The sequence below is a fragment of the Orbicella faveolata genome, unplaced genomic scaffold, assembly GCF_042242905.1.
Source record: "Orbicella faveolata isolate gen_17 unplaced genomic scaffold, um_ofav_v1 contig_3, whole genome shotgun sequence".
Classification (NCBI taxonomy): Eukaryota; Metazoa; Cnidaria; class Anthozoa; order Scleractinia; family Merulinidae; genus Orbicella; species Orbicella faveolata.
In genome coordinates this window covers 4,739,597-4,759,493 of record NW_028301558.1, presented here as the reverse complement: position 1 = coordinate 4,759,493, position 19,897 = coordinate 4,739,597, and the positions used below count along the sequence as shown (strand labels likewise).

Below are 19,897 nucleotides of genomic sequence, written 5' to 3'. Positions count from 1 at the left end.
ACTTTGCATCAGTTTTTTGGGTGATCATGAAGATCTTCTCCTGAGGAAGCATTGTGTGATGACCCAGACAACAGTTGTAAAGAAAACAGACCTTGTTCCAGAACAAGTTCAATGCTAAATTTGAAACTCTGCACTTCCAAACTAAGGTAAAGTTTCAGTCTGTGTTTGAGCCTAGTGATTGATCAGGCCAGCACTCAGTTCTGGATTCTAATCCCCTCTGAATGGGATGCTAGGCCATCCCAGGATTACACCTCAGCTTGTGATTTGCTAGTACCTTCTTACCCACCTGGGTAGAGAGAGGCACTGGACAGTAAAGTGTCTTGCTAAAGAACACAACACTATGACTGCGGTCAAGATTCAAAACCAGACGGTTTGATCAAGGTCTAGTGCTATTGCACTAATAGGCGATTTGCATGATGGTGTCATTTGACTACAACTGCCAGAATCCTTCACTTTTTCTGTTTCTTATGGTAATTAGGGCAATTGTTATTTAAACCCCACTGGGGTTTAAAATTTAAATAATAAACAAAAATTGAAAGGAACTCAGGCAGTTGTAGTCAAATGATGGCATGCAAATCTGCCATGTCCACCTTGCTTCCCAGAATGAATGCTAGTAGAAATAGACTCAGAGTGGCATAATTTATTTTTCTTTGAAGATCCTAACCCAGTCCATGTTCATTTATCCTGTAAACAGACAATGTCTGAAATAGGGGTAGAAACTGATATATGTTTTAATGAACATGCAAATTATTTACAAAATTGTTCCACTGCCTAGAATTAAGTGCAACCCAGATTTTTGAACCACTTGTGCACAGATAGGAAGAGTTAATTTAAAACTTTCTTTGTAATATTTTACACTGTCATGTTTCCTTTTGTTCTTATAGTCAATTAGCATTTTGCATACACTATATATCAACTCTGTACTTTGTAATTTAAACTGAAGACGACAGAAGATTCTGTTGAAACATGTTTTTAGAAAACGTCGTGTTGTTTCTCAAAATAGGAAGAGTTATGATTAAGGAAAAACAATTTGTAATGAAAAGAAAAATTCTTTCTTTTTCTTTTTTTTCAAAGTTGGAAAAAAATTAAAACGTTATACCCTTGTACCCTTTCCATCCTACCTCACCCCAACCGCACACTTTCAACATACCGTCCCCTCTACCACAGGACCTCCATCATAAATTTCTCTGCCAAAGAGTGGAGAAAGACTGGGTTCTGGGAACAACGAAATGGCGGCGATCTGAGAGGAAAGTTCTCAAACGGTTTCTTTATTTTGTTTCTGCTGTATTTGACAATTTCACCATGACAATTGCTATCGGATTTGAAGGTAGTGCAAACAAACTAGGCATTGGCATTATAAAAGACGGCGTTGTCCTCTCTAATGTACGAACAACTTACATTACTCCGCCGGGACAAGGTAAGCTGTGCACGTGGGAAAAATTACATTTCAGGTTTGCTTTCTTCTAGTTAAGCGTATTAAATGTTCTGTTCACAATGTGAGTCGAGGTATACGTAATTACACGATATCTATTCTTAGGGTTCCTACCAAGAGATACGGCGAAACATCACCGAGAAAATATCATTGACATTTTGAGAAGGTACATTGCATAAACAGTTCTGCACACTGGACATCCATGCAAACTGGGAAGCTTTACTGTGCAACGTGCATAATTTCGTGTTTGATTTCTTGGCCAGGCCAATTAATTGGAAATTTGTTTGGTGAGATTGCTACTTATTAAAGTCAAAAAGGACCGCAAAACATTCTGCCTTTAGTGCTTGCCGTTGTTAAGTGGACAATCTTGAGAGGAATTTTATTGCAGACTGGACTGGGTACATGTATGCAAATCACAGTGGGCCCAGACTATGTCTACATTTTGTATCACCAAGTTCATATTGTTCAGCATGGGCGATGATCGCAATATTGTGTTCTGCTCTAAAACCAGAGCTATTCCTATATAGCATGACCTTGCTAATCCAACCACCAGTGGGCTCCTGATTGGTGGCTATTGTCCGCAACCAATAAGTATGCAATTTTGGTCTTGTATAATTACCCTGCGAGACAGGGATTCCCTTCGCACCTGAGTGATAGAAAATTGAGCAGTTTCAAGCAGAGGTCTCCTCATTTCTCACCAAGCAAGGGTACATGTATCTTTGTTTCAAAAGGGTAGTGCATAATAATCTTAGTAGTTGAAAGTGAAGAATGATCATCGCAGTAAATTGAAGAATGATCATCACAGTAAATTGAAGAATGATCATCACAGTAAATTGAAGAATGATCATCACAGTAAATTGAAGAATGATCATCACAGTAAATTTTCCAATCCAAGCAATTGGAAAGAAGGAACCTGAAAAAATCAGGACTTCAACGGGATTCGAACCCATGACCTCCGCGATACCGGTGCGATGCTCTACCAACTGAGCTATGAAGCCACACATTCGGAGCAACATCAATTAATTGAGTTCATATCTTCCTGTGAGGAGTGAAATGATGTGAAGTATATTTGAAATAATTCCTGATTTTTTCAGGCTTCTTCTTTCCAATTGCTTAGATTGTAAAATTTACTGCGATGATCATTCTTTACTTTCATCTACAACTGCAGTTCAAATATGAATTATTTCATATATACTTCACATCAATCTTAGTAGTAGTAACAATTTTACAGGGTAGTACCAAATCATTTTTACAACTTTTACCGATAAATTATTGGAAAATGCTGTAAAAATGATTCAGCTCACTTCACTTGGGCTTTTGTGGATGCAAAGTTGCTGCTTGCAAGCTATGGAGACCTTTTTTGAGATAGATCTAAATTTTGAAAGAATTTGTGTTAAGGCCCAAACATTAAACAGTATGGTGGATTGAGGTGGCCATAAAGCATGGTTCCACTGTACCTTACCTTACACTGTGCCTTAAACTCTTGAATCAGTCTGTTAAAGCTGATTTTGCGAGATTATGTTTTGTTTTAGATCTTTGAAAGAAGCTAATGTCAAACCCCAGGAGATTGACTGTGTGTGCTACACCAAAGGTTATTTAAATGATGATATGATTTTAAAGGCATGATTTAGTTCAAATATCACCAGCTTCTGTAGGGATATGTTGTAGTTTAAAATGTATTTTTGGCCAGAGTGATTTCAATCTAGGTTAAATTTTTTAAACCTTTTTTTCACCTTTTAGGGGTTCTTAAAACAAATGTTAGCACACCACCCACCCACCTCAATCCTTAACCCTACCCTAACCTGCCAGAATCCCTGTCAACCCATTCAGATCTTTTTTTAAATTTTGCACTCACCCAGATTGGAACACCTGATCTCTGATTTGGTATTCCACTAACCTTCATCTCCTCTAGGCCACACAAGCAATCACTACAAATTTTGTTTAATAAGTTATTGGTCCCAGACTCCCCCTTCCCTTTTGATGAAAACTGAACTATTTTGAAATTATTCTGACCTTAAATAGGTGGGTCAAGTATTTCTCTTTTAATAAACTTGAAGTTAAAGACTTAAAATTAATGTGTAATGCTAAGCGGTTAAATTTGTATACTGTTCTTTAACTGTATTTGAAGGTAAACCAGCTTTATGTGAAGTCACCATTACACATTTTCTAAAGGTCTGCATAATTCTTTTGAATTTCAGGTCCTGGTATGGGTGCCCCTTTAGTCTCTGTGGCCGTTGTTGCACGGACAGTCGCTCAGATTTGGAAGAAGCCTATTTTGGCTGTCAATCATTGCATTGGACACATTGAGATGGGACGGCTTGTGACAGGTGCTGTCAACCCCACTGTCCTCTATGTGAGTGGTGGGAACACACAAGTTATAGCGTACTTACAGCGGCGATATCGTATATTTGGAGAAACCATTGACATTGCTGTTGGAAATTGTCTGGATAGATTTGCAAGGGTCTTGAAGGTATCAAGGACATTGTAAATTCTGACTATTTGTTAATTGTTCCATTTAAAAGAAAAAGAGAAAACATTTTTTGAGCATGATTTCAAGTTAATGCAAAAGAGATCTGTATAAACCTGATTTTCTGTATGTTATCTTAAATTATTCACTTGTTACATTTGTATATCTTTCAGCTTTCAAATGATCCAAGTCCTGGATACAACATAGAACAGATGGCTAAAAGGTAAACCCTTGATAATAACCATATAGGGTCTCTTTTTCAAAGCTAAACTGGTAAAGATTCTCTTATTTTAATGAATGCTTTATAAAAAATAAAATATATTGCGGGGTCAGCTTGACAGCTAAGATCTCAATAAGTTCTTTGTAACTGAATCCAAAATGTTACCATGTTATGAGGTGTTTTGGTATATGTAACTGTATTTTCACCATTATTGCACGACCATTCAGTGGAAGCCATCTTAATCATTCTGTTTAGGGGAAAGAAGCTTATTGATTTGCCATATACAGTAAAAGGAATGGATGTGTCATTTTCAGGGATTCTGTCATACATTGAAGTAAGTTTACTCAGTCTAGACTTATTCTAATCAAGGTGTTCTTCAGCCATTTCTGTTAGCCTATTAGAGACAAGTGTCAATCAATTTGTCAAAACAGGAAATGGATAAGTAAGCACAGGATTGCTTTGAGCCTGTCATCCTTGAAGCAGGCAGTAAGGATCTGTGAACATGTTGTACTTCTAGTGCGCATTACAAAACAACCCAAAGAAGAGGACCCTACCCTCCAGATTCAATTTTTACACAGAAGAAGGTAAGGTAAAGTCTGCTTACAAGCCAGTGGCCCACCAGGCTGGAGCTTATCCTGCTTTCCGTAGCATGAAGCGACTAGGAGTATTTCTACTCCCCCCTGGATGTGATGCTAGTCCATCGCAGGGTTACCCCCAGCATTAAGTTCGCCGGTACCCATTTATACACCTGGGTGGAGAGAGGCACTGTGAGAGTAAAGTGTCTTGCCCAAGTACACAACACAATGTCCCCGGCCAGGGCTTGAACCCAGACCACTCAATCCGAAGACGAGCACACTAACCATGAGGCCACCGTGCACTGAAGACAACTTAATACAGAAGTTGGAGAGTACTTAGTATTTCAGATTGAATAATTCTTAATTAAAATTTGTCACAATAAAGATGATTGTGATAAAAACTTTCCAAAATTATAGCTCATCTTTTCAGAGAAAGCAAATGTGTGCTAGTGGTCTGTGAGATTGTGAATATTGTAACTTAGTTTACTGGTTTATGATTGTATAATGAATGAAAGAATTAAAATGAACCATTTTATTTGGCAGAGTATGGCACCAAAACTACTTGCTTCAGGAGAGTGTACACCAGAAGATTTATGTTTTTCACTTCAGGTGAGAAGTAAAAATAAACTATTAACTAAAAATACTTCCCTCCTCCCTGAAGAACGAAATAAGTAAACAAAGAGAGTAAATTAAGAACAGTGCCTGCTATTTTTAGTGTGCACATGTTCATGTGCATCATGCAAGGCACAAATTACATGCCATGAGCACACTATGCAGGTGCACAAAATGCAGGCGCCTTTCCCAAAGAGCGGCTGGCAATCAAGCCTACCAAGCACCTAACTGAAGTGAAAGGGAAATTTTCTTAAAGTGACCAGATCAAGTTTGTTTTATTCTAATATGGGCTTGGTTTCTTGTTACTCATTTCTCTTCAGGAAACAGTTTTTGCCATGTTAATTGAAACAACAGGTATCAATTTTGCATTTTTCTTATTAATTTTGTTGATTATTTTTACCATGCAATTTAAGATGATTTCCAATCCATACTGCGCATTCTCCACACCCTAATGTTTATAAAATTATAAATCTCACTCAATGGAATGCGAATTGATGTTATTCGTTGTGAACCACATACCTTTGAGGCCTTTCAAATTCTTTTTCCAACAGCTTCATTGATTTTTACAGCTGTGAAGTTGTTTCATCAAGTGATATGAGAAAGGACAAGCATAAAGCTTCGATTGCTTCACATCCATAGTGGCGTTTTCTTTTTAAACTTTGAATTTACTCCATGTAAGTGGTTGCAAAATGTTTACATTTTGTGATGTCTTACATGAAACAAAACGAAAATTGCAAACAAACTCTCGAGAGTGCACAGTACAGACTGGAAATCATCTTTAACTACTGAATAAAAATAGAATTCATAGTTTCCTCAAGGCAGTGCAGTTTTGCATTTTTGTGAGTGTCATGTGTTTAGCAACTAAAGATTGTATCAAACACTTAATAAAGCCTAAATTCCAGTCAGCGGACCTAATTCACCGAATTGTCTGTAGATTTTTTGGGCAGTTCTAGAACTCGGTGAATGTCAGTTAAACTTTACTGAGTGCTTCTTAATTCTCTGTTTCAGAACGAGCAATGGCTCACTGTGGATCAAATGAGGTTCTTATAGTTGGTGGAGTGGGATGTAAGTGATTATTAATATATTTTTTGACTGCATTTATGAAAATGGTGTTGATGAAAATTTCACCCTTTTTTGCTGCAACTCAGTCTGAGGTTACACTTTTTTTTATCTCCAAAGTAGATGATATGAATTAAAATTCAAAGTAATGCCAGCCTTTTTTTCAGCCACTCTCCTATATAAGTTTTTGTACTTTTTCCCATTACTTAGAGTGATTTTTCAGGCCTTTTGGAGTCATACAATGAAGATTTGTAAAAGAATAAACTTTTCATTCAATAATTTTTATAAATCTATAATTAGTTGTATTTATTTATCATTATTTCTCACAACTACCTTAGGTAATGAAAATACCGTATGCTCTAGAATTTGCATTCATTTGAGAAATAGAAAACATGTATCATGTTTCTATCAAGCTTTAGTGTAATCTAGTGTAATTGTTCTATCATGAATGCTATTTTCTGATTGACTATGCTACTCACTATCTATTCTGTGATAGATAGCGAGTAGCATAGCAGTGTGCCCTTCTTAACCAAATGACAGCCGCTTCTTAATTGGCATTTTCAAAGTGTCTGTGAAGAGGATTTAGATAAAGTTTTGAACAACTAGTACATTTTATACTTAAACAATATTATTAGATTATTTGCTTTCGATTTCAATGTGTGATAGTTGACAAGGGCGCATTGTCAACTATCACGAAATAGAAATCTCTGGTTCATAATCTAATTGTTTAATAGAAGCATGAGTGGAAGTTTGGGAAAATGAGAAATGCAGCTTTTTCGAGTTCTCCCACTCTCATGAGTGTTTCTATAACTTGATAGAAACACAGAAAACATGTTTGCTATTTCTTTTAGAAAATTCTGGAGTGAAAATGTAAAGAAGAAAACAACTTGTTTACTTTGACCATCAAAATGTTCATTCTCTTTTCTTGTACCATCATTACATCAACAACTTGTGCTAGTTCTGTGTTTCTATAGAGTTATAGAAACACAATTTTAAACCAATCAGCATGCAGATTTTCTCTGGGCTATTTTCTAATATTTATGATCTTATCTTGAAACAGGTCAAATGAGGTACTAGGATGTTTTGTTTTGAGGTTTAGTACTGGTATCTACATAGGGCATATTCTTACCCCAAATTCTGTTTTTGATCTGTTAATAGGTAACAAGAGATTACAAGAAATGATGGGTAAAGACAGTTTGTACTTGAAAGTATATGATCTTTATTTTTTCAGCAGTTGTCAGATGACAGCATTATTTTATTAGATGGCAATATTTAAGTTATGTTTCAAATTATTGAAGCAGCAGTGTTATGTAACTGAGAAAATAAATTAAATTAAATGGATGATTTCATTTCATGGCTAGGTGTCTACATGATAATTATACATTAAAAGCTAAAATGCTCAGCAAATGCAAGTAGAATACTTGTTTTATTAAAGCACCCCTAAAATATAGAAAACTAATAAAATAAAATAAAAATGCCAAAAAAATTATTATTATTATTTTTTTTTTTGTAATTTTTATTTTTTTTTTCAACATTTTGGGTTATAATACATACAATACAACACAAGACATAACACTAGTTACAATACTTACAATACGTCATAACTACAATAGATTACATACAACAAATTATAATTACTAATCGTAGCCTAATTATACCTAAAGAATATACACTGCGTTGTTTACAATAGTGCAGCTACCCAAATACAGAAAAAAAAAAAAAAGAAAGTAAGTTAGTGACATGCTGAGAAGGAGAAATTACAAATTAAGCTCAACTATTATTAAGAGATGGCATTAGTTTTTCCCACTTTTTGTAATGTTTATAAAGTTGGTTATTTTTGGTAGCTATTTTTTTTTCAATGTAATAAACGGTTTTTGTCTTTGCTAAAAATATTGTTAATGTTGGTTTAATTTTATTTAATTTACATTTATAAATAAAAAACTTTCCTAGCAGTATCAAGTGATTCAGGATAATAAAGTCTTCGTTGTTGTTGAACACTCCAAACAATATATTTTCAAATGTCAAAGTGTCCAAAGATACATTCTGGTTTGAAAGCCAAGAAGAAAAAGCCCGCCAGAAGTCTTTTGTTGTATCACAATAAAAGAGCAAATGTTCGAGGGACTCGACCTCTTTCAGACAAAAGGTGCACATTGGTGATTCAATCATTTTAAAACGGAATAACCTCTCATTTGTGAAAATTATATCGTTTAATAATTTATATTGGAACTCTCTAATTTTTGTTTCAAGTGTGACAGTGAATGGTAAAGAATAAATTTTTTTCCAGTCTTCTATAACCTCTGGATATTTGTCCTTCAACTTCCTTTTGGCGGTTGGAGGAGTTTGTTTCTTTGTTTTAAATCCTTTATACAAAAGTTTTGAAGAGGCTTTTAACAGATCCGATTTGGTTTCGTCGATATAAATATACACTGTATCCAAATGCTGTTGAGGATATAGTTGCTGATGTTGAATATGTGATTCTTTGATAATTAATCTCCATTCTTTTGGTATGGCATCTACAATTCCTATTAATTTGAAGTACTGGATTGGAGATAGATTCGCTTCCAACACTTTAGGGCTTTCAAGAAATTTACCCGTATCGGATAACAAGTCACCAATTTTAACAATTCCTTTAGTAAACAAATGTTTTTCAAAAAGAGATTTTCCGTGTATCACAATATTCCTATTATTCCAAATAATTTGGTCTACAACATCCTCATAGGTGGCTACCTTGGATTTCTTTAAATTACGAAATGCCTCTAGACACTCTTTGTAGAATATTGGAAGATGAACCGGTAGTTTACTAGTTTCAAAATCACAGAACAGGATGAGTTTTCCACCTATATTTCCAAAAAAGAAATCATCTAAAATAGTTTTCCAAGTGCTGTTGCTCTCTCCTAGATACTTTTTTAAGATCATCACTCTTTGAGCCGATATCATGGATTCAATATCAAGCATTTTTAGTCCTCCATTTTCAATATCATTGATAAGCGCGGTCCGTTTAATTTTATCGTTACCTTTCCAAATGAAACCGAAAATCAGTCTGTTTATCTCCTTGACAAGATCGTTTGATATTGAAATTGCAGTCGCTTTACTCAAAAATTTTGGAATAATGAAGGTCTTAACTATTTGAATCTTACCAATCAGGGTAAGACCCCTCCACTTCCACATACTCAGCGTTTTTTTAATAGATTTGAATATTGAGTCGAAGTTTGCTTTGTCTCGTGATGGTTTGTGATAGTCAAAAACGGTACCTAATATCTTGATTGATTTTCGCACTTTGTGAGTAAAGTCATTTTGTACTAGTTTATGTGGGCCGATACCAAAAACTTCTGTTTTATCGTCGTTAATTCGGAGACCAGAATGCAATGAAAAAACCTTTAAAGTTGTACAAAGTCGCGAATATGCATTTATGTCTTTTAGAAAACAAGTCATGTCATCTGCAAAAAGCGTGAGTTTGATCTCCACGTTTTTGACCATTATTCCTTGTATGGTTTTATCCTGCCTGATTTGACATGCGAGAACTTCCAAAGCTAAGATGAATAATAAAGGTGATAGAGGGTCACCTTGTCGTACACCACGATGGATACAGAAAAGATCTGTAGTAAAGCCGTTATTTAAGATACAGTTGGATATGTTTGTATAAAATGTTTTTACCCATTGTAAAAAATACGGTCCAAAATTGAATTTTTCCAATACTTTAAATAGATATGTATGGTCCAGAGAATCAAATGCCTTTTCAAAGTCAATTGCCATTAGAATACCTGTTGTATTTGTGAGTTTTGCCAATTCAAGTAAATCATCGATTGTTCTAACTGCATCAAATGTAGACCTTCCTTTGATAAAACCATTTTGATTATGGTGAATAAGTTCTGGCAGGATTGGCTCCAGCCTTCTAGCAAACGCTTTGGATGCAATTTTAACATCTACGTTGATCAGTGAGATAGGTCGCCAGTTCTTTATAAATCGTCTATCTTTATCTTTTTTCTCCAATAGGGTAATCATTGCCTGCTTTTGCGAAGTTGATAGTTGCCCGTGTTGGTGAGAGAAGTTTAGAGACTTTTCAAGATACTTTGCAACCACGTGCCAGAACGCCAAGTAAAATTCCACAGTTAAACCGTCACTTCCAGGTGTTTTGTTTTTCGGAAATGTCTTCAATGCTTCGTACAGTTCGGATCTAGTAAGTTGTTTATCTAAAGTCATTTTCTCTTCATCAGACAATTTTTTAGTATCCACTTCATTAAGGAAATGATCAATTGAATTCTCACCTAAATTATACGAGTCTCTATCATAGAGTTTTTCATAGAAATCATGAATCTCTTTCATTATTTCTTTTGGGTCTGTTATATATGAATCATTATCCACGGATAATTTCCGTATACATGTCTTTTTCTTTTTAGCACTTTCTAAATTTAAAAAATACTTGCTATTCTTTTCGCCCTCTTCATACCAACTCACCCGAGATCTTATGATTGCTCCTTGTGTTATATAATCATAATGGCGTTCGTATTCTGATTTGAGAACTTCTAAATCGCAGAGATTTTCAGCACTTGGGTGTTCGTCACATTTTCGCTGACACTCTTTTAGTCTAATTTCCAAATTTACCAGCTCTGACCTTCTCTCTTTTGCTTTCTTCTTACTATAACCAATCGTTTCATAGCGTATTTTATATTTTAAATAATCCCAGGTAACCCGCGGGTCTTCGATTTCTCTACTTTCGTCTACCCATTCACCGATTTTGTTTCTAATTAGGTCTACATATTCTTTATCTTCTGACAAACTTGCATTGAATTTCCAAAAAGACGGTCCATAGGTTGAGTTCTCTATACCATTAATGTACAACGTAATGGCGGAATGGTCAGATCTAATAGCAGGGATAATATCGACCTTATCAACCTCTTCCTGTATATTATTTGATATCAACCAATAATCTAACCGCCGTTGAATCATTGGAGTTTTCTGTCTCCAGGAGAAACGTTTTAATTTTGGGTTTCTGATTCTCCAGATGTCTATTAGATCAAGAGAAAAACATAGATTTTCTATCTTTTTGGACGATTCTTTCAATTTTGGAGATCCTCCCGATCCATCCAAATCTGGGTCGCGGATAACATTAAAGTCACCACCTATTATTATTTTGCAATCAGTGTCAATTTCCAATTTGTCGAATTCGTTCTGTATTTCGTCGTAAAAGATGCATTGTTCGTTGGTCTTATTTGGCGCATAGATATTCAAAAATAAAAAAGATTGACCTTGAACAAGACCTTTTAGAATGATATACCGACCTAGATTATCTTGTTTACATACCTCAAATTTACAGTCAAGCCCTTCTTTGACTAGTGTTAAGACACCTCTGCTGTGTTCAGAACCATGACAAAAAAACAAGTCTCCTCTCCACTGGGATTTCCAGGTGTTTTCCACCTCGGATGTGCTGTAGGTCTCTTGTAGAAAAATTATATCAGCTTTATCCTTCATACACCAATGAAAAAGTGCTTTTCGTTTATCAAAAGATCTTATCCCCCGAACATTTAAGGATAGGATACCAAAATTTAAATTAAGTTTTGTAACTTTTTAAGGACATATTTAAGTGAAAAGGCGAGCAGTTGCAGAGAATGAGATAGTAATCTTTAGTAGATGAGCTAATGAAAAAATTTGCATGTCTCTTGAACAAGAAAAAGGTAAAACTAATTAATATTGAAAAGGAAAAAGAAACAAAAGAAAAACATTTATAACACCTACAACTACAATTGAACATGTATGTAAAACAGTAGCCAGCGATAAAAGCTGTTAATTGCGCTACTAATGGAATAGGTCTTGCACGCATTGCGCTAACTAGATGACACGCATGCAGCTCCATTTTTAAGAACAAGTGTGAATGAGGCTTACATGTTATGAATACCTAGATAGAGAGTTTATGTTCCAAAGAAATTAGAAGATTCGTATACCCTCAATAAAAAGTTTGTCCGGCTCTGATCTTTTGAAGAACGCCGATTTTCCGTCTTCTTTTGCTTTTTTGAACTTAGGCATTAATTCCTTTCTGCGGTCCACAATTTCTTTCGGAAGGTCTGGCGATATTCCGAAACCAGTTCCTTTCAGCTTTCTTGCACTTGACATAACTCGCTCTCTGTCGGAGTATCGCAAAAAACGTGCGATTATTGGTCTTGGTTTTTCTTGCGATGGGTCGCGCTTGCCAATGCGGTGCACTCGTTGATACTCAAAAGAATCCGCCTCGCTGATGTTAAGTTCCTTCTGTATAAAGCCAATTAACACCTCTTTGACATTTTCTTCTGAGAGGTGGAAAGATTCAGCAATGCCGTAGAAGCGAAGGTTTTCCCGTCTTTGATACACCTCCATATACAACTTCTCGTTTCTTAAGGCCTCGATCTTTCCCTTGAATTTGTTTTCGGTGTTTACTGTATTTTCTTGGATAGTTTGTTCCAGAAGCTTTACTTTCTTCTTTAAATTTTCTATCTCTGTATTTGCGAACGACATTCCTTCATCTAACACCTTCAGTTTTGTTGTGGCGTCCCTGCTGAAGCTTTCAAACTGCTCAGCTTTATCCTGTAACTTGTTAACCTTTCCATCGACCACTTTCACAAAACCCTCAAGGATGTCCAATTTCTTTTCCATGTTGTCTAACTTCTGCAGAACAAGGTCTAGCTTCGGCATTACAGAATTAGCCAACTCCACGGCAGCGGCGGTTTCGTCTTCTTCGCTCGATTGCACCGTGTCAGACATGTGCAACTTGACTTTGGCTTTCTTCTCCAACGGTGAAAGGGATTCTTCTTCCGACGAGTTGGATACACTTCTCCAAGTTGGCCCAGTTCTCTCTACATGAGTTTTTCGTCTGAACTTTTCTCCTTTTTCTGCCATGTAGAGGCCTCCATATACGAATTTTGAGCGGAGCTAGCAAAAACACGTCTATACTCTACCCATGCTCGGCCCAATCCCCCAAAAAAATTATGGCCACTATGCTTTCCATAATTATTGAGTTATTTTTGTGTAAAAAAAATACCTCTTAGTTGGCGCATCGGGTATGTTATGGATGGGTCAATGGGTGAGTGAGTGATTGAGTGAGTGAGTGAGTGAGTGAGAGATGTATGTATGTCACACCAATCAGATTGGATCTACTATAAACAGCCAATCAAATTTCTTGTTGTCAAGGTAACTGGTATGTGAGAAGATTTGATCCAGATAGAGTTCAGAACGGTCATATTTATTCTTCTATAAAAGAGGAGGAAGTATTCATATACTGGGTTTATTTTGACATTTTCTGTGGGTTAGGCTGAGGATTTTAGTTAAATGAACAAGATAAGCCTTGAGGTTTGAAACAGTTCGTGAGTTAGTAGTACTGTACCATGAATGCTTCTATCTCCAACACTTCACACAAAAAAATAACTCTTGCACGCCTTGCATGCCTATGTTTTATATCTTGAGCATGGTACTGTATAATATTTCTCATATACCATAATGGCTAAGTTAATGAAAACTCTTGAACTGCATTATCCAGTGTTCCAGTTTTTAATAATTTGACTGTGTTGTTGGATGCTTTAGGTGTCATGGCGAAAGAGAGGGGAGCCAAACTTTATGCTACCGATGAAAGGTAGAACTATCTTTGATTATATTGTACATTTACTTGCTGTGTATGAAACAAGTGATTCAATATTTATAATTTTGTTAACTGACATGTGAGAACATCTGTTGCATTTTTTTCTCAGATTTTGTATAGACAATGGGGCAATGATAGCGCAAGCTGGCTGGGAGATGTTCCGATCAGGATGTGTCACTCCCCTTGAGAAAACCACATGCACTCAGAGGTACACTGTGACACTACTAACAATAAGAGTTAATTTAATGGCATAGGCCATATTCGTGTTCTGGGTAAATTGAAATGCCATGGGCAAGAACGTCCCCTAGATTTTTTGGCCATTTTGAAGTCCTCAAATATAGCTGAATTTTGGCATGTGGACTTTGTTTTACCTGAGAAAGATTGTTCTGAAGTTTTTTTTCGCTGGGTTGCTCTTCGTTTTTGAGAAATTACGTATGCAAAAAAACTCAGTTTTCCAAGCAGCATCTTTTGGAGATCTTTTGTTGAATGAAAAACAAAAGAAACCTTATTATTATTTTGTAGAACAGCAAACAGGCAGACTGTTTATAGTGTATTCCACAGAATCTTAGCTGTCTTTAAGTCAAAGGAAAACAGTATATAGAGCAGAAATCTGGGAACAGATTGTTTACATCTGTTATCGTGACGTGAAACACAACATGTGAATCAATCGAGCGTCAAAGGAAGTACCATCGAACAAAAAAGAGATGTGCTGCATTAGAGCTCTGTCAACTAATATCTTGAGCATTGTTTTAATGTACCTTGTATGCCTGCCTGGTGGTTGAGAGGCACCATAAAGCCTTGATAAACCCGTGAAATGAACATCCTTGCCGCCAGGCGTTCACATGCAGTGAACATTTCAACCTATTTAGACCTGAAATCAACATTTTTGAGATTATGCGTTGCGTGAAATTGACATTTTGCTGCTTTCTAAGAGAAATCAACATCCTTGCCGTCAGGCGTTAACGTAACTCAACATTTTAACCTATTTAGACCTGAAATCAACATTTTTGAGATTATGCGTTGCGTGAAATTGACATTTTGCTGCTTTCTAAGAGAAATCAACATCCTTGCCGTCAGGCGTTAACGTAACTCAACATTTTAACCTATTTAGACCTGAAATCAACATTTTTGAGATTATGCATTGTGTGAAATTGACATTTTGCTGCTTTCTAAGAGAAATCAACATCCTTGCCGTCAGGCATTAACGTAACTCAACATTTTAACCTATTTCCACCTGAAATCAACATTTTTGAGCTTATGCGTTGCGTGAGATTGACACTTTGCTGGTTTCTAAGAGAAATCAGCGTCCTTGCCATCTGGCGTTAACGTGATATCAGCATGTTAACCTGTTTCCACCTGAAATCAACATTTTTGAGATTATGCGTTGCGTGAAATTGACATTTTGCTGCTTTCTAAGAGAAATCAACATCCTTACCATCGCGCGTTAACATGAATTAACATTTTAACCTATTTCCACCTGAAATCAACATTTTTGAGCTTATGCATTGCATGAAATTGACATTTTGCTGCTTTCTAAGAGAAATCAACATCCTTGCCATCAGGTGTTAACATGAAATCAGCATTTTAACCTATTTCTACCTGAAATCAACATTTTGCTGGTTTCTAAGAGAAATCAACATCCTTGCCGTCAGGCGTTAACGTGAAATCAACATTTTAACCACATTTGACCTGAATTCAACAAAATTGAGCTTATGTACGTTGCGTGAAATTAACTTTTTGCTGTTTTCTAAGTGAAATCAAAGTCCTTGCAATCACAGCGAGTCGATCCTTTGTTACAACAAACCGAGGCAAGACTTTGACTTATAACAAAGGCTCGCCTTGGTTTATTATAACAAAGGATCGGCTTGGTTTATCATAACAAAGGTCCGGCTTCGTTTATCTGAAGGGCTCGGTGGAAAAAGAGTGTTAGGTATTTTCATCAAAAGTGAACTTTGTCGAAAACACTCCAAATTTCGCATGCAGTTTTGGTCAGGTATGTTAAGCAATGTCCTGTAGTTTTTGTGCTAAAGTTCATTTCGTTTTCGAGATATTGCGTATGCAAAAACACTTAGTTTTTCCTAGTGGTGTGCCTGTTTTGCAAACTTCAGAGCAATCTTTCTCAAGTAAAACAAAGCCCACATGCCAAAATTCAGCTATTTTTCAGCACTTTCAAAAATGGCCGAAAAATCTAGGGGACGTTCTTGCCCGCGGCCTTTCAATTATGGACAAGAACTAGCCTGCAACTGAGGCTGTTGTGAGGAGTCCATTCAAATGCAAATGACATTCATCTCTTTCTTATAATATTTCCCTGCTTGAGCCTCCATTGCAAGCTAGTTCAGTCCAATACCGAGAATACGAATATGGCCTATTTTGATGGAGAAAAAAATAATCTAAGTACAAAGGTCTTTCTTAGATTTTGCAATCAAAATATTGCCACCATTGTTTAAAAGTTTTATAGTTCAGTAAGAGCTGTTTTATAATGCTTCCCTAAAATGAAAAGTGGCAAATTCCCAAAGATTTATAATGACTTGATGTAGTAAAGTGTGCTCAAAGGTGGTCCATTATATGACAAATGCCAGAGGCGAAATTATAACACTTCTACTTCTTGGGCCTTTAAGTTATCTATCAGAGTACAACCTGGGGCTCATGCAGGATTTTAAAGAAGGGGGTTCAAGATACGGACCGCTCCTGTATGTTTTAAAATTGAGATCCTCGGAAATGGGATTTCTGGCATTCTGAGGGCAAGTCAGCATGTTATAATGTCTCAATTTTTTTAATTTAGCGGGTTCAACCAAATCGCCTTAGATCTGCCTCAGTTCAACCTTGTATCCAGTCTTACATTGAATTTCTGAAGTACTGTAACTTTTGTAGGCACACTATCAAGTCATAACTCTGGGACATGTGGGATTGAGAGATTTAAACTTGCTTTAATTTTTTAGGTTTGGTGAAATCCTTGTGATTATAGTTCCTTTCGAGAGTCTGTACTTAATATAATAATTATTTTTTAATATTTTAACATGGCAGGTATAGAACAGATGAAGTCGAAGTAACTTGGAGAAGTGACAGCTGACCTTAGGTGAAGCATTTATTGCACCTGTAGGCATTTTTGTTGTCTAAAAACACATTTCCAACAAATTTAGTGAAAAAGATAACAGCTCTACCAGTGTACATGCACTCTGCCAAAATTTTTGTTCCTTTTGAGATGCAAAACCTCCAGTCGTCAACAAAGGAAAGGGAAATTTTGGTTGCTGATATTCGTATATGACAATTTAAGGGATGTACAAATAAATGGTTTTGTAAAATAGGCAGGGTGGTAGTCGTTATTAGATAGTAGGGAGGTTAAGCAACGACGACGACGAGGACGACGCCTAGTAAAAAATGAATTTATAATTTACAAGCGAAATTCGCGATTGTTTAGATCTGTTCGGTATGCCAATGGCTCTAAAAACGTGCTTGAGCTAAATATGCAACAATGGCGTTCAATTCCAAATGGAAAAATGAAAAATTAGCCGTTGTTGTCCACGTTCCGTAGATGACGCAGAACTTGGTCATTTCATGTTGTTGTTTTGCAGAGGACGGCAATGAAATGTACAAAGATTTATAACACATGTGCACAGCTATTGTTTTGTTCGTTAAACCTTTTGTTTAGTGACGTTCTTGTTGCCGTCGTCGTCGTGGTTTGCTTAAGCTCCCTATTGTTATATGGCTTGTTCTTGTAGCAGATATAACATGCGCTCTGATTGGCTACTTGTAGGGCATTATTCTTCCATAATGCCCATGGGCTGATTACAGGCTTGCAAAAACAAAGCAAAAAGTCATATAATAAACAACTTATCAACCTCGAATGCTCAGTCTTTTCGGGAAAATCTCAGACCTCAACCTTGCCTTATTGACCTTACTATCGCTCGGTCAATACAGCAAGGTCTTGGTCTGAGATTTTCCTGTAAAGATCTCATTCTTGGTTGATAAGTTGTCAGTATATATCTCAAGATTGAAACAACAGGAATGGTAGGGACAGTTGCAAAGAAAACTTTCCCTTTCTATTAGTGTTACAGCTGGTTAGCTGACTACATTTTACATGACTTATATGCATTTCTTATACACACATATACTGCTTTTCAAATATTTATTTTCTGACTTGTTCTTTTTTCACTTAACAGTATTGGTTACCATCTATAGGTAAAATAAAATTTAAACTGAAATAGAGCAGCCAGTGTGTTCCAAGATTCCAAGGATCAGAGTTGTAGCCATATCTTGAAACAGTTATTCAGTAGGAATCGATAGTTTAATGGTTAAATTTTAGTTCAATTATATATACTTAGCTAAACTGTACAGCTGAATTTTTTTGTTCAGTAAATTAAAGTTTGTTCTGACAAGTTGTGAATTATTTTATTTGCTGATAGAAATGCCTGGTCTCTGTCTCCAAATTTTCATCTTTCAATGTATGCCTAAAGTTCAGTTCAGTTTTCTGATTGTGGTATGTTATTCATTCAACACAGTGGGCCAAAATCTAACAAAAAATTATTAGTTTTAACCTCTGGCCTAAAATGAGAGCCACAAGTTTGTTTCCCAGTGAAACTGTCCAATAACTCGGCCATGATACAAATAGTTAAATAGGGCCATATCTTTTGTTTTCCCAAACTTTCACTCATGTTTCCACAACTCAAAAGAAACATGGAAAATGCTTTCTCTTTCCTAATTAAAATAAAAGGTAACCATACATAATGACATTGCTAGGTAAAAATCAACATGTTCACAAGTTTAAATACAATTACACAATGTAAAATCATATTGAAGAAATTTTTTCATGTTTTTTCAATGTACCATAAGTAAGCCCAATTGTTAGATAGCAATTTTTGTGGTATTTGTAATAATAAAAGAAGGTTATTGTGATAAATATAGAGATGGTAAATGTTCAGCTTAGTTTATGTGGATTATTATGCACATTCCTACTGATCTGAACAGTGTGCAGGATGCATACCACATAATAATTAACCTGGCTAGTAAATGACGTAGCTCACCACAAGACTTCTTCAACTCCAGTTACAAGTACATGTGGCCTCCTGCACAGACATTCTTGTGGCTTGTCACACACTCCTCAGGATAGATTGCATGACAAGCCCAAACAGTGTCTGCATAGGAGGCCAGTCCTGTTAGGGACTCAGAGGTTTTTCGTTCTCTTATACTGGTAACTAACTGAATAATTATATAGTAACTCAATAAACTGATCGGAGTTATATAATTATTCAGATGAGGAAGTGACAATTTTACAAAAGATAACAAGCCCTAGTGTCAACCATGATAAATTTTTTATTTGAGCTAATTTTATTACAAACTTATTGTTAAAAAATGTGCTCTTGTGTAACATTTTAGCCCTTTAAATCCAGGTGGATTCTTCATAATCATTGGCATGCATTTCAAGAAGAAATTTTAAGTACCTTTAGTTAGTCTTCTATTAAGTGCTTCCTTTCTGGAACAAGAAGTTTACTAAGCCCGCCTTTCCAGCCACCTGCTTCTTTACAACCAAAGACATGACTGTTAAACTGTCTTACAAGAGTGCATTTTCTCCATTGCAAATCCTGGCAAATTCAGGTACAGTATTTGCTAGCTTTCAAGGGAAACATAAATGGTACTCTCCCTTCCCTTTCAAGCCCCAATTAAACTTGATGGATTCTCAGACGGTCCAGGTCGGCCATGCTCTCTCTCTCCCTTCCAATAGGCCTGCCAGATTTTAGTTGCTGATTATTTGGGTTCAAAGGATGAAAACTTCATCTATTTTTACAGATACAGTCATGTTGCTTCACATCCAAAGACTGCAGCTCCCAGAGTGGTACTCAAGGACAAAAGAAAGCTGTTAAAATCTTTAATTTTTGTAAATAATATCCCTCTTAGGACACTATAATATACACCTACCATAATACCAGCTGTC

The 19,897-nt window shown here is 36.0% G+C and overlaps 2 protein-coding genes across 4 annotated transcripts; one reads left to right on the top strand and one right to left on the bottom strand.

The window, feature by feature from the left end:
* The first annotated feature begins 22 nt into the window (after positions 1–22).
* LOC110053203 (putative tRNA N6-adenosine threonylcarbamoyltransferase) lies at positions 23–18,891 on the top strand. 3 transcript variants are annotated; one of them, XM_020759409.2, is made up of 14 exons: positions 23–1,417; positions 1,538–1,598; positions 2,965–3,023; positions 3,631–3,902; positions 4,073–4,122; positions 4,375–4,453; positions 5,238–5,303; positions 5,627–5,660; positions 6,315–6,371; positions 7,524–7,550; positions 13,914–13,962; positions 14,078–14,176; positions 16,993–17,044; positions 18,129–18,891. In XM_020759409.2, the coding sequence occupies exons 1-13, from the start codon at positions 1,303–1,305 to the stop codon at positions 17,036–17,038; spliced, it is 1,014 nt and encodes a 337-aa protein (XP_020615068.2). In that variant the 5' UTR covers positions 23–1,302; the 3' UTR covers positions 17,039–17,044; positions 18,129–18,891. The 3 variants fall into 3 exon arrangements, with proteins under 3 accessions (XP_020615068.2, XP_089153990.1, XP_089153991.1); XM_089297864.1 differs by having other exon boundaries at positions 16,993–18,891; XM_089297865.1 differs by lacking the exons at positions 13,914–13,962; positions 14,078–14,176; positions 16,993–17,044; positions 18,129–18,891 and adding an exon at positions 10,359–11,744.
* LOC149106144 (uncharacterized) lies at positions 11,418–13,309 on the bottom strand. The gene has a single exon (XM_089297866.1). The coding sequence runs from the start codon at positions 13,230–13,232 to the stop codon at positions 12,288–12,290; it is 945 nt and encodes a 314-aa protein (XP_089153992.1). The 5' UTR covers positions 13,233–13,309; the 3' UTR covers positions 11,418–12,287.
* Positions 18,892–19,897: the final 1,006 nt, after the last annotated feature.

Coding starts and splice junctions, on each gene's coding strand:
- LOC149106144 (XM_089297866.1), bottom strand. CDS start 13,232: ATGGCAGAAAAAGGAGAAAAGTTCAGACGAAAAACTCATGTAGAGAGA.
- LOC110053203 (XM_020759409.2), top strand. CDS start 1,303: ATGACAATTGCTATCGGATTTGAAGGTAGTGCAAACAAACTAGGCATT. Junction 1,418..1,537: donor CATTACTCCGCCGGGACAAG/GTAAGCTGTGCA, acceptor ATCTATTCTTAG/GGTTCCTACCAAGAGATACG. Junction 3,024..3,630: donor CTGTGTGTGCTACACCAAAG/GTTATTTAAATG, acceptor TTTGAATTTCAG/GTCCTGGTATGGGTGCCCCT.